The sequence below is a fragment of the Scophthalmus maximus genome, chromosome 1 (genome assembly GCF_022379125.1).
Source record: "Scophthalmus maximus strain ysfricsl-2021 chromosome 1, ASM2237912v1, whole genome shotgun sequence".
Classification (NCBI taxonomy): Eukaryota; Metazoa; Chordata; class Actinopteri; order Pleuronectiformes; family Scophthalmidae; genus Scophthalmus; species Scophthalmus maximus.
In genome coordinates this window covers 27792057-27806761 of record NC_061515.1, presented here as the reverse complement: position 1 = coordinate 27806761, position 14705 = coordinate 27792057, and the positions used below count along the sequence as shown (strand labels likewise).

Sequence of the window (14705 nt, the reverse complement as noted above, 5' to 3'; positions counted from 1 at the left end):
ACGCGACCAGACTGTATTGATCGCCGTGGCCAGTGCAAGGATTACAGTGTCAGATTTTTGGACAGATGTTGCAGTCCAAGGGTGATCCCGCTCCTTGGCAGCTAGCTAATGTTTCACCTTTGACCCCCGTTCACCGGTGTTGGCATGCTGCCTCTGTCCCGGGGGCTTATTAATGGGTTTGCTGCATGCCCCCGCAAGGCCGGGGCTGTCACCAGCAAAGGACAATGGGAGGGGGGAAATAACAAAGGGGTGCGTGTGCGTCCATTTGCTTATTTAAGGCTGACTCGCTTCTGTGAGCGCACCTCACCTGGCACCTGTGTAGTCTCATACATACCAAGAACTCCCTACACACACACATGTGTGTGTAGGGAGTTCTTGTGCCTCCGCCCTCGTCCCACACCGCAGCCATGTTGACTGTATTAGTATTCCTGGGCAGGACTGGCCGGTGATCTCTCAGGGAAGTGACAGTCGGAATGGGGCGTCTGGAGCACTCTGTCATTCAGCCCCAGTCGGGGCCTGTCCAATTGATCCAGCCCAGCTGTCAGAGCCAATGAGAGACACTAGACTAAGGAGCGGCAGGGACGGCCTGTGCTGCCAGGGATTGTGGATGATGTATAATCTAAGGATGGTGTTTGTGTTATAAGCTACCTGGCAGGAGACGATCGGTTAGCGGTGGCCCAGTGGAATAGCTTCGCCGACGAGGGCTATACCAATGGCACCCTGATGGATGTTTATTAATAGAGTTTATTTTAGTTTCCTGTGCAGTGCAGGGGCACATATGTGGATGAGCCGCAATGAAAAGAAATATGACTTACTCAATCAATAATGTTAACACAAAGGAGGAATGCCCCCACCGCAACATTTAGACTCCTGCTACTTATTTTTTGGTTTGCCAGAGACTTTCCGGGGATTTTTCATGTCCAGATGACACACAAAGCTTGTCATGATGATTATGATTATCTTTATTACGTCATAACACAGTCTATATATGCTCACAGTTTTATTAACAAACAAGAAGTTATTGGAGCATGCAATGATTGAAATGGCATTCACGTAAAGATTTAACCGCCCACTTTGACTTTGTTGTGAGCCACAGATAAGCACAGAACATGCCCACGGTGTTAAATTCCATCCGCAGTCTCTATCTTGATATGATTTGATTTGTCTTTCGTTGAAAGACATATTTGTGAAGATATTCTGTCGGTGGTAAACCGTCAGAGAGCAGTATCTGTCGATCCCTGCTGTCGGCATGACAAAAGCATGAAAGAGATGCTGGGGGAGGTCAACACGCGTCGTAAATTGTCACTCTGTGATAAGATTATATAGGAAAGAGCAGGGCAGTAGAGATACGCCGCGGCCGTGACTGATGGGGAGAAAAGAGAACCTTCTCACTTGACTACTTTAAGAGGTTAACTTTTGGGGGAGTTGTTGCCAAAACGCTGCCACTGACTCGTTCACAGTGCCCAGGTGGGGTTTTAGTTAATTGTGTCTTATGGATTCGCCAAGCTGCTTCATCCACCAGCGAGGAGTTATTGATGATGCTCACCCGTATTCGGTATTCCTCACACCTGTATAGAGAGACTGCTTGGTCGAGACTGTGTTTGGACAGGCCCTCAGTTGGCTCTGTGTGGCTGAGCGGAGGCTGTGTTCCAGCGGCCATTGTCTGATGATGTATGGGCTGCTGCCTGGGTTCAGTCCACCTCACACACTGCGCTTTATTCAGCTGCGATGTGGCGGCGGGACCTTGGCCAAGTGCGCACTGCGGTCAGAGGTCAGCTTGCAAATGAAACCACTTTCTCCGGATCGTGAACGACGTCCATCTAGAAGTCAAATTGAGAAATGTAGATAACAACTTTTGAATCAGTACAAGGTTTTTTTTTTGGGGGGGGGGGGGTTGCTGATTGTCATTCAAACTCATTGTAGCCTATAGTTCCTATTCTGCTTTCAATTGTATTCGCAAATACAATGTACAATGTAAAGAAAATGCAGCATTTAATAGAAAAAGGCGCACACGCCTGAGTACTGCTGTATACAGTATGTGCTCCTTTTGATGTATACCAGGTACTCTCTGTAAAAAAATTGTATTGAGTATACATTTCTACCATGTGCATTTATTACAGTCTCAACCAATTTCTCTGCGCGCCCTTCACGCTCCTTCTGATTGGCCATTTGTCCCACGCTCGATTCCATTTGATTAAGTCGAGCTCGAATGGCTCCTGGCTACAGGGAGCCGAGGGAGAGAAGGTTGGCTGTGGAGATTATACTCTGAGAGACCTTCAGACTCAAATCTGTTATTGCAGTCTGGATTACTACTCAGAATGATCCAGCAGAAGGTCAGATAGGACCGATTTATATTCATATTGATAAACTCTATTACACATGCATACAATATTTACACTTGCTACTACTCACTGCTTCTCTTTTTAATTCTACCAAATATGTCACCAGCTGAGGAATTTCATTCAGTAGCATGCTCAGCGTTGCATCCAGCCTCTTGGCTCTCCTGGTCCACTCTGAGCGGAGGAAGCCGTCAAACAAGATGCCAAACCATCGCTATCTGATGGCAGGGACACTGACCTTCTCTTCCTCATATCTGATGGTGGTTTTTATCTGCCAGACAAATGTCAGAAATACCGTTCTCCAAGCACAATCACTTTGGCACCGCGGCCAACTTTTCCTCCCCTCTCCCGTCCTCCCCCGCTTTCCCCTCTGGATTGTGAACGGCGGCGCTCCAAGCAAGATAGCTGCAATACCGCAGCTGTCAGTCAAACTGCGATATAGGAGAGAGCTCGCGTCCCACCTTCATCCCGAGGGTGAGAGCATAAAGGGGGACGGGGACAGAAATGTAATTATAATTTCAGAAAAATGAAAGAGCTAATTTAGTTACATAGTGTGTATTGTAAAGTATTTGAAAATGTATGAGCATGATCAAAACGTTTTGTTGTTTTTTTTATTCATTTATTTAAAGAAAATGTAGTCAATTCTGAGGTCAGGTAAACTTTCCTAGGTTTATTAGGTACACAGATCTTGAACTAATGCAGTCTGATACAGCAGTGTATCAGTGAGGGGAAGTTAAACATCAACATGTAATGAAGGTTAATATTATAACCTTGATTAAAAGGAAGATTTATTGTAAGCCTGTTGTATTAGACGGCATTAGTCTTAAGTAAAAGCGTAACAAATAAACTGCCACCTTGAATGCAAGCTCTGCAATGGAAAACATCCATGAAATATTAATCATTGATTCATTTGTTTTCCTCTCAATTCACTTTGTGTTTCAGCCGTAAGATTTCACACATGGATCGTTCAAATAAACGTTATACATCCTCTGGGTCAGCTTTATGTAGGGACATGAACAATTAACTCTCCTCCTTCCAAAATCGAATGGAAAACATAGACACAGGTGGTCTGCCAATATTTTCATCAACCGTTTTCAATATACTGTATGAGCACAAAGCATTAACACACAATTACACACCCAGCGGCAGTCTGCTATTTATATATATATATATATATATATATATATATATATATAAAGCCCCAGAAAGAGATTTTCATTCCAGGAAATGTTCCACGAATGTTCATAGAATGGTTGAATGTAACCTTCAGGGAGCCTTTAGGCAACGTTCCCAGACGGTTACCCATCGTGACTTCTCTCTGACTTTTTTGCTTGACATGTTGACTTCACATTATAATGTGTGCATACTGTTTTTTCATAATTAATTTCCTTCTTTCATTGTCGCCAACTAATGAGAGTTTTGTTTTAATCCTGCTAAATCTGCATATGGTGGATTTATATCAAATGTGCTCCTCGGAGGAAAAGCTAATGAGGAATGGAAATAGAATGGATGTGTAATGAGTGATGAAAGAAATGATCTTTGTCATGTCGATACTTTTTTACAAGTAATAATTGGTTGCCCAACACTGCTTGTGACCGAAAAGAAGAAAAAAAAGGAAGATTTCCTGGAAACTTCTGTCCTTCTCTTTCCAAAGAAAAATGCTTCGTTTGTCCAAAATCAGACAACAGAACATCACAGACGACTGCATCTGCTTTACATTTTTCAACCAATATGACCCATATCCTCAGTGCAACAGCCCATTCCGCCAAAAACATTGCTCGTATTAGACTGTTTGTATTTGATATGCATAGCAGTATGCTGCTCGTACATTACACCCAGAGGGGCCTGGGGACCAATGAATAAGGTCATGGCGGAGTAAGGAGAGAATACAATGGAGACAAATGGCTTATGCTTGTTATGAAATCGGGGCGCGAGCATAAAGATGAGTTGAGGATGTCGAGGAATAGAAAATGAGTTCCCTGAAGGCATTGACTGGGAAATGAGTGAGTGATGTGTTTGCACACACAAAGTGCTACCGACGGTTTGGGGAGCACAACTCATGGAAAGGCCTCCTCAGACTTGTTTTGGGAGGGGAAACGTTTTTTGGGTTTGGGGTTGGTCTCTGGGATGAGATGGTTGCTTTTGCACGTGCATATTGTCTTCATTGCACATCTTTACCACAGGTTGGTTGATCAATGGTCGTCTACGTTTGCACTCTCACAAAGCTAAGCATCTGTTCTTTAAATGAAACCAATGGGCTTTTCATTACACACGTTCTCTTGAGGAGTTCAGTTGAATCAATTCATCACTATTGTATCGATGTGTTTCCCTTCAAGCTTCAAGTCAAACTTCTCTTGTAATCCCCCCTTTATCGTTTAGAGGCATAAAATGGCATTAAGATTAAAGAATGACATTTCGCTGCTTGCTCTTTCGACCACACAATGTCAGGCTGTGTCGAAGTGGTACCCCAATGTTCTTTGTAGCTTCTGTGTTGCTCCTGTACTGATCACAACATGCAGAGTTACTGCTCCGTTGTCTTTACTTGTTGTTCGTAGGTGCAGGCAGGGTGCAAGTCTGTAGGCAGGTTTATCACAGCGTGGCAAAACTGAATTATCCGCAGAGGTGTGTGTTCCTCCCTGAGAAATTGTGTACTACAAGACGCGAGAATAAAGGATGGGTGGAGGCTGGGACAGAGGCAAACCATGACTGGAGAGAGAGGGAGGGAGGGAGGGAAGGAGATTATACCCGAGGTGTTGGTTGTTGCAGCAAAGCTTACTGAACTTTTAGACAGGGGCTAAGTAGGAGCAAGTTGGCCCACAGTCAGATCTGGGCAGCCAGGGTGCTTCATCATCCGGGGGTTGGTCCTGGAGTTGACAGGTGAGTTATGGGCGGGTGCTACAGGTAGGAGGCCCAGTCTTCCCACTGCTCACCATGACCTTCGCTCCTGCCATAAATAATGAAGGGATCATCAAACACTGATACAGGATAACTGGGCCGGCCCTGTCTTGGTCCGGTAGAATCTTGACTTGGCGTGGACAGGGCAGGTAGTACACGACGACGGAGGGCTGATGTAAATGACAGTGACTCACCGCATTGGAGCCGTTCCATGCTTAAGTACGAGGCTGTCTGCTCTAGACAAACAAATGCATGCACGCGCAGTGCTCATAAGGGACACGATCACGATGTGGCAGATGTTAGAAGCCCTGAATACAGGAGGGATATGGCTGTGTTATCTTCTCCTTTTTAATGCTGCAGTGATGGAGGTTGAGCCTGGTTGGACAGACAAACAGTTTTCCCCTTTTCTGAAAGCTGATGAGATGGGATGTTGCCACATCAACAATAACAGCATCCTCAATATAGACACGTAGGTGTCATAGGGTTCAGTAGATTGTGAGCTTTTGAATGTCAGTGTCAAGACATTACATTAAATAAATAAGTAGTTTCACACACTGAGACGCAAAGCCACTTTGAACTAATAACCATGGGACTTTATTTTTGCACATTCCTATTTGTTCCAGACTACATTGTGTTGCATGACATGTGCTCCAAGGTAAACTCAATTCAACTCTATTTAAATGCTAATGTCATCCTGAGCAGTGACCCTAATGTCACTGCGGAGTCAACATGTTAATTCTTTAAGGGGTTAATATCTGAGCTGGGTTTATTTCACTGGCCTGTAATGACAGGATGCCAATTTAACCTTTACTCTTTGGACTAATTGCCTTGTGACATCTGCTTTACACTGCGACAATCCTCCAAAAGCATCAGTGTTAACTGAAAGAAAGCTCCGATGATTAATCGGCAATAATTTCACCATCTAATTTATATTAGGGGGGAGTTATTTTAATTAAGACATCCATTAAGTTAGCTCATTCATTTCCCCACAGGTGCCACGGATTCTCAGGAGGATTTCAAATTATTTCATATTTAATATCACTAGAGTTACTGGGTTGAAGGGCAGGTTTCATCCTCTGGTGGGGTAGAGTCATTGACTGTCAAAAAAATGTATTAGATGTTTCTTTTCTTCTTATTTGTTTAGCAGCAAGAAGCAACGGCTGCATACATGACTGTATAAATCAACCCCCTCGATTTGACAGATGCAAAATCCCAATGCGTGTTTGCAGTAAGGAGAAGGAGAGACTGTGGTGTTTTTCCATAGTGCGCCAATCACAATCCTTTCAGCAGACTGCTTAACTCTGACCTCACCATTGCACATCGTTTCGCTGCATTTGCTGGATATTGCAGCCCAAGTCCGCTGTCAGCCCGACGCCCCTCTGGGTTGATGTATGCAGGACGCTGTCTGTCAGTACCGCCACACCGCATATCCCCTTCACCGTGACACATTTGACAGACATATCCTCTCCCATTAGTGCCGTGGCGTCTACCTAGCTTGCCATCACCGTGTCTCGCAGTACGCAGAGTTCCGCGAGCGCTGGAATGCTCAGTGTGCAGCGTGCAGTCGAGTCTCTGGAGTCTCTGAACAGTCAAGAGATGGCCGCGGCTCCTCGGGCTCCAAAAGGCACTGTGATGGATGCGAAATGTTGTAAAACACATTGCAGGACAAAGTGTTGGCCCCGCACCGCCCGATCACTCACGCAGAGCAGAGGACACGATTCTCTCTCTCTCTCACTCTCCAGCTCTCTACCAGCAGGCGAGTTTATCGGCGTTGCCCAGAATATTTAACAGGCGGGCGAGCGCACCCGTGGGATCTCATTTGCACAGGTGTCCATCTGGTAGGAGCCGTCTGCGATTATCTCCACATCGTGTCACATTTGCATCCAGCCTTCCTGGAAAATGGCACACTTACTGTAGGCGGAGCGCGCGGCACTGACCGGCCGCTGCACGGAGGGGCGAGGGGGATTGTTTGCCGACGCTGTAGCGAAGACCGGCGTGAGTTTGTACTAATCCGCACGGCAGCTAATGCTGCGCAATTATGTAAGGATTTAACATGTTTGTAATTGTCTGTTGGTTCAGCTCAATTTATGTAACCAGCTTTATTTGGAAAATTAGCCCATGAGATTTTCCTAAACACTGCCAATTTGTTTGGTCCTTTCAACCAGCAGGGATTTCCTGCAGTCAGTCCATTGCACTTGTCACTCGTGACAGTCTTATTAGCCAGTTTGGGCGGAGAAAAGTTGCTCTTATTGAGTTCATTGATCATCGAGGACACTTTGCTGCAGTTCCCCCTCGTTCAAATAGGGCAACATTCACAGCCAATCCATGTCTTCATTGATTCCCATGTTCTCTTAAGAATTATTCAAGCAGCAAATGCAATCTCTAAAATCCCTGTCCCATTAGTGACCCAAACAGGATTGCTGTAAATGCTTAGCAGCTGCATCTTCCCCTCACGTGGCTGTGCAGAGTCGCTCTGCCGGGCAGGGCGAGATCTCACCAGCAGGATCCCGCATTGTTTTGAAGCTCTCTAAAGAGGAGCAGATTCCAAGCAGGAAGAGAATGAAATGTTTGTTCCGTCATGGATGAATACTCGTCAGTGTCTTTGAGCCCAGGCAAGCGTGTAGTCTCCAAACATTACAAGTAATCTTGCATTTTACGCCCCCCCTTCCCTCGCGTCATAAATTCTCTTCTTTATGTATACGACCTGAGCAGTTCCAGTACATCAATTGTAGCAAGTCATTTTCTGCTAGCTCGCACTGTATCTGCTTAACACGTGAAAACAAAGGGCTCAATCAATCTTCAAGTTCTGTTGACATTCAGGGCTGTCGCTCCATATCACGGCGCGTGTCCCTGCTTCACGTACACACTTTTACACCATCCGTCTGTACACGTGTGTGTGTGTGTGTGTGTGTGTGTGTGTGCGTGCGTGCAGTTTCATTATCATCAGTTTTCCTTGAATAGTTGACGGAGGTTGACTCATCATGCATCACAGATATTCATACTTGAACGCATGACAAAGCACTGTAATAGTCTGCAATTGTCTAGATTACGGATCATATTAGAGACAATGATTCCACTTCAAGGATTTAAGGAACGTTTCCCCCCCCCCCGAAAAAGTGTGACATCAATTGCGAATAAATGATGAATTGCTTTCCACATCAGCCTGCGCCGCATTTAACGATTCATATGAAACCTGAGGAATGAGCGCGGCGGCGATTCTGTGAGCGCGGCCTCTTCTTTGCAGACCGAGACGGACTGCTGGCAGCTCTTGTTTGCTGCACTTGATGAGAACCCATTTATTTCTCCGACTGATTTTCGTTTGCTCTGTATTTTCGGCAGGAACTCGACGTACTGCATGAAGGTGTCCATGTCTCTCACAGTGGCGGAGAACGACACCGACCTCTGCTACAACTCCAAGATGAGGTTCTTTGAGAAGGCGGAGCTCAGCAAAAGCAAAGACATTACCTGCCCGGGCATCGAGGATTATATTCAGCCCGGAGTGGAGCCGGAGATTGTGTGGTACAAGGTAAGATGCCCCTTCTTTGGTTAAAACATAGGCTCCTCTCAAACTTCTGAAACTAAAAGCATCAAAAAAAAGCGTGTCTACAGCAAATTTTAAAAGTACACTGGATACGACTAAAATAGTTTTTGTGCTTTATAATGCTGTATCCTCATGCTTGTTTTGTTCTATATTTTCAATGAAGGAATGCAAGCCAAAGCAGTGGAGACAAACCATAGAAAGGAGGAGGGACACCCTGTCCATCAAGGAAGTACGGGAAGACGACATTGGGAATTACACCTGCGAATTGCAGGTTGGGAACTTTGTGGTGCGGAGGACTACCGAGCTATCAGTCACAGGTAAAGACATGTTCAATACCTCCTTCACCGCTGCAAATTCTCCGAGTGCCGAGTCGTCCCTGCTCGCTTTTGTCGAGATGGTAATACTGTGAAAGAATCCAGTGAAAGAGATACAGAGCACCCGAATTGCGACAGTGCCTGTCAAAGCAGAAAAGGAAAATAGGCTGCTGGCCTCAGTGCCAGTATATTTTAACTCACAAAAAGATGTATTCGCGCAAAAGTATTTCCTTTATTGTTGCATATGCCTTTCTGTGTCTGGGGTACGTTTCCCGCAGATTGTCCTTTTTTGCACTGTGATCTGGCACACAATGGCTGCAGGTTGTTGTTGTTGTTGTTGTTGTTGTTGTTGTTGTTGTTGTTGATGATAAATAAAATCAAGCTTTTTGAAGCTCTCTCTTTTTCTCAAGGCTATTGAAATATTTTAAACCTGAACTCCAAGTGGGTGACAGACCGTTTGTCGCTGACACGGTGCCATGGCCAGGGAGTGTCCCAAATTCACAGTTTAATTACACTCATTTCTTTTTTGGTTTTTGAGCTTATCTGATTAGAATCAGTTCTGGTAGCTATCCTGGAGGCGAGGGCATTACCCTGCCCGTAAAAAAGTTATCATTGTCTGATTGGGGTATATACAGTGCACCCAGGATATGCATCAGCCCTCCGAGGCTTTCCATTTAAAGTTGGAGAACACTTAACGGCAACACAGAGCTGATAATGTTGTTGTTGTTTTTCTCAATAGCATTAGTTGAACTGCTTTATTTATTAAGTAAATGTTAATCTTCAATCTTTAATTTTCTTTTTTTTAATGAGTCTTGTTGGCCAAGCTTTGAACACAACTAATCATAAGAGAAAACGATAATGGTTCCGGGACGAATCGTATCATTAGTCTGATTTAAAATGGTCTTATATGGCAACCAACAAAGCCATTCAAGTATTCCTGCGCATTTTGACAGTTTCATGACGACATCTTCTCCTCTCTGGGCCTCATTCGGATGAGGCTCGCCTCACAGTGCCCGTGGCGGCAGACGCAGGATGATGCTGTCTGAAGGATTCACACAGGGAAGTGAAGAAGGTTGGGAATGGAGAAGAAGAGCCGCTGTGAGCGCATCTGCCGTCGCGTGCTGTGGCTGCGGGGTCCAGACAAAGTGTTGACCGTTAACTGCTCCTTGATCACACTCCATGGTCCCTTAAAGGAGACAAAGACGAAACTCCGGTGAAGGCAGAGTAGAGTCATAAATCATTTTCCTCGCCATCCTCCAAATGTCATCCGGGGGGAATAGTCTTAATCTCTCCAGTTCGGAGACGTTCAGCGTTTCAAAACAGAGAGCAAAAGATGATTGACGATTGGGCCATGGCGGCACAGGCAGCACTTGTGTTGTTGGTTTTTTTCCGGGGGTCTCTTTCGAAAGAAATATACTCTTCCACCTGTGACTGTGTGGGTTTTCGCCCACATTCAGTCCGCCTGTAGGCGTGAAGGTGCACCCTCCGTCTCACCCGATGCGTGCTGGGTTAGGTCCAGTATATGAGCGGATGGGCGGATATGTATCGAGTTGATTTGACGGTTGGATTCAAATTTGGGGGAGAAACTCCCTGCCGGCGGATTGATTTTTTGAGGTCTAATTTGAATAGTGGTAGTCGGTCACACAGTGCTGCACTTTGATGTACCGTTTGGGATGCAGATGCAGACGGGGACGAGTTTGACTGTAAGTTACAGGATGCAATTCTGCCTTGAGGCAATCAATGTAGCACATGGCTCCATTGTTCATTCTGAACGTGGATTGCTTTCATCTTTACAGAGCAGTGTCACTATTCATTTTGATATTTGGCTTCCTTTAAGGCAGAGTTTCTTCCCTCTGATTTTTGGGGTTTATTTTCTCTATTTTCCGCTCGTGATTGAAGAAGTTTTGAGGGTTTTTTTTATTTATCTTTTTTGGCTTTGTACAGCCGCGGTAGCTACACTTCTCAGGCTAACTACCCAGTTCTTTTGATCCGTCCCATATTTCTTTCTGCTGCCGCTGCTCCCGCGCAAATGACAACACATCCGTGTGTTAAAAGGAAGGCGATCTTGTTTTTTGGAAAAAGAACTGGAACCTCGCTGGTGTCGAATCACCCTTCAGCCCGGTTCCGTGTGCTTTGCCGTCAACAAATAATTGAGGCATCACAGTGATTTTGATGCATCCGCTGTGTGATTCGCATTGACACTGCATCTTCTGCTATTCATTATATTTGTGTGCAAAAACCCCAGGAATGTTTTTTCTAATTTCCGCAATCTATCATGATAACAAGCATCCCAGGGTTCAATTGTTCAGGAAATTGCCAGCCATTTATCCCCATTATATGCCCATCGAGAGGACAGTGAAAAGAAGTGTGAAATTGAGCAAGAACAACACAACAGGTCCAGTTTTTGTAAGTTAAAACTTAACTTTTACAAAAACTTGGGGACAGTTTCATCCTTGTGTCTCCAGATTTTGAATAGTAGATCCTCGTGGACCCCCCTCATTTCAGACCGCTGACTCTTGGTCCCTCCTTGTGGCCTCCTTTCCTTGAGGGCCTGTAAATCTTCATAAAGTATCGGTTGTGTTGGTCAATACAGATGAATAGTAAAAATAGTGACTATGAGTTACTGACTTGACATGACATCTGCTTCACAAGCCCAATTGGCAGGCATCTTGTGAAAGTTCCCTTGAAGTTGTGTTTAGCACCGTCTCTGCCACAGTTCTAGAAACTTGAATACGGGGAAAATCAAAAAAAGAAAAGAAAAAAAGAAGCAGCGCCTTTGATAATAGCTTCTCATTATGTTACATTCACTCTCTTCCTGTTGAGAAAAGGGTATTCCATATATAGATCTGTGGATCACACCTGACCTTTCTGCCTGTTTGATTTATTTTTTTGTATCTTTATTTCACAAGTACACATGGTAATATCATTATCAACCTCCCACAGATAATTCAGATTTGTCATCAAAAGCCCTGTCACTCCTGTCTGCATCAACAGCCTCTCTACGCTGTGCAATGGGACAAAAGGTCAGATTCCATTTGATTATAATGAGCATTGCTAAAATCATTATGGGCCCCCTTGCTGGGTGATTGGAAGCAATGTTCATTATACATGAAATTTGGGGGTTTTTATGACTTCTTTGTGAGGTGCACCGTTTGATGTCTTAGATTAAACGCCGCCGCGTACAGGAGCGCTGATGAAATGGATATACAGGGGAGCAGCGACTTTGGTGTGTAAAATAGACTGTCAGCGCGGCTAATGAGCTGGGACTGATGACGTTAACCTGCGTTTCTTATTTTGAGCCGGCGCGCAGCGAGGTGTGTTTGGTTGATAGAGGGAAGGGGCACGCTTTGCATTGCGAGCACATACACAACCAAAGGGCCTGGGAGGTTCGAAGCAATCCTGAAAACATCTCTCCACGTGAAATGTCTCCAACGTCCCCCTTCAAAGGGACTGACGCCTGCGACTGGAATCCTCCGCGTCCTTTGGGTCCGGGCATTTTGAATAGACACCCCTGTTGCTGTGGCGGCGCGAAGAGATTCTCATTTGGATCACTTCTTTTCAAATAGTCTGGCACATTCAAAACCAATTCCTCTCGAGTGAACAATGGTTTTCTTGCTAGACGGCACCGTGCAATTTTCAGTGTCTACAAGCCCACTATTGAATGTTACTGCAAGGAACCATTTCGCTCCCCCAGCTCAGCTGCCGCTGAATGTTGAGGAACCGCCCCCTCGATGTGTCTCTCCTGCTCGGCATTTGTAAGTCGGAGGCTATTTTTCTCCGCAAAGTGTAGACGATGCGACGAGCGCAAAGCAAGTTGACAGCATGACACTTAAGTTGCTTTCACGCTGAGATTCGTGGCGAGTAAGGACCATTCCATTGTCTCTTCTGATGCTTGTCTCTTAGCATATACAGTACATGTCAATTAGAAAACACTCTATTGCAAGACATTGATGCTCGGGCTGCCGTGCCATGCTGATCAAAAACAGTAGTGGTGGGACGAGAAAGTCAGTATTCAGAAAAACAACAACCAGCTTCTCATAACCATCAGTCCCTCCAGTATTGGGCATGAGAGGCTCTAGGATAAACATTTGTTGGTTGTCCTTTCAATATCGGAATTGTCGCTTCTACTTTATTTTTTTTGCATCCTGACTCGGTGCGTCGTGGATGTCATTACCTATAATATATGCAACCCTGTCACCATGATGAATGCTGTTACAGCTGAAACATATTGATTTTTTTCTGTATACCTCAGTCGAGTCTATTGTTCTCCGGGAGCAGCTAAATCACTTTAGTTTTGCTGAGTAAAAATAAAAGTGACATTTGTTTTGGCGGTGGTGGCAGCTCGTGTGCGAAAACTATCGGCAGAGTTTAGATAACTTCAGAATACCCATTTAGTATCCAATCATTTACAGTATGAACGCATTTGGTAAACATTTCAACGTTTACGGGGCCTTCATGTCCCTGTTAATACTAATAAACTTTTTTTTTCTTCAGTTTGCTGTGACACTACTGCCTCGCTTCCTCCTCTATTCTGCAGTACAGTATATTTCCTGCCAGCACCATTTGGTGGCCATTACCAATTTCCTCTCCAATCTCTGAGTTGACTCATTAGCATATGAAGGAGGTTGGAATATAATTGCTCCTTTAATTGATGGAAGATAATAAATCTGGCCACGGTGCTGGTGTAAAAGAGAAGATGCACTGAGTGGATTGTATGATGATATGCAGTGAACTCAGCAGGTGCCTGATGAGGTTTGTTCATTTTTGGCATCTTTTTTGTTGTAACGTTATACCGCTGATATTTTGTCAGTTTATTAGAGAACAATTCTTACGGATAGAAATGAAGCCTGTCATTATTCAGTAAGTCTGCTGTGATTTGAATTCGTAGTCTCCTGCTGTGGCCGATGGTGCATTTCGACTCTTTGAATCTTCAAGAGTGAGAGTTATTTATTGTAGCTCAGCATTGCATTGACTTTGCTGAACTTTCAATGTCTTCTCGTGTAGTTTTTTTTTTTTCTTTGATATTCATTCCTATTCATTTTCCTGAAATAATTACTGAATGATCACCTCTGAAAACGATGGGGGTGGCATCCTCTTCACATGTAACATCAGGATGAAGACAAACAAAATGCCGAAACCACAATGACAAAAACATGGTTTTGTCATTGTGGTTGCAGTATTTTAAGAGTTATGATTTTGTTGTTTTTGTCACCTCTTTCTTCCTCACTCAGCGCTCGTAATTGCCATTCGCCACATCCCACGAGTGCCATACGCTCACAACCCAGTCCAGACCGAATATCAATCAGCGGTGAAAGGCAGAACCTGAGGCTTTTCCCGTACGACCAATGACCGAAAGTCTCATGCTCGACTCTAAAATAAAATGAACTAAGTTTGCAAAAAGACAGAAAGGCTGCAAATTCTCTCACATGAAGTATTTCCTGCCGAGTAAATGCTGTAGTGAACATCATTGTCTTTTAATTTTTCTATAATTGACCAATTGATTAATCTACTGCTCCACAGGGACACATGTAACACGTCCCTGAGTCCACAGCCCTTTCCAGCTGTTTTCCATAACATACAACGCGCCCCCATCCCCCTGTGGTTTGGCCGGCTGCT

At 44.6% G+C, this 14705-nt stretch overlaps 1 protein-coding gene and 1 long non-coding RNA gene across 8 annotated transcripts in view; one reads left to right on the top strand and one right to left on the bottom strand.

Moving 5' to 3' along the window:
- The window catches only part of LOC118301237, a 1055945-nt gene that overhangs the window by 136719 nt on the left and 904521 nt on the right, over positions 1 to 14705 (bottom strand). The gene's annotated exons all lie outside the window — the stretch shown is intronic.
- LOC118313039 (interleukin-1 receptor accessory protein-like 1) overlaps positions 1 to 14705 on the top strand; it is a 225876-nt gene that overhangs the window by 122293 nt on the left and 88878 nt on the right. For all 3 annotated transcript variants that reach the window (XM_035638254.2, XM_035638292.2, XM_035638283.2), the window contains 2 exons: positions 8574 to 8760; positions 8939 to 9092. In XM_035638254.2, coding sequence (XP_035494147.1) covers positions 8574 to 8760; positions 8939 to 9092 — 341 coding nt within the window. The remainder of the gene's footprint in view (positions 1 to 8573; positions 8761 to 8938; positions 9093 to 14705) is intronic.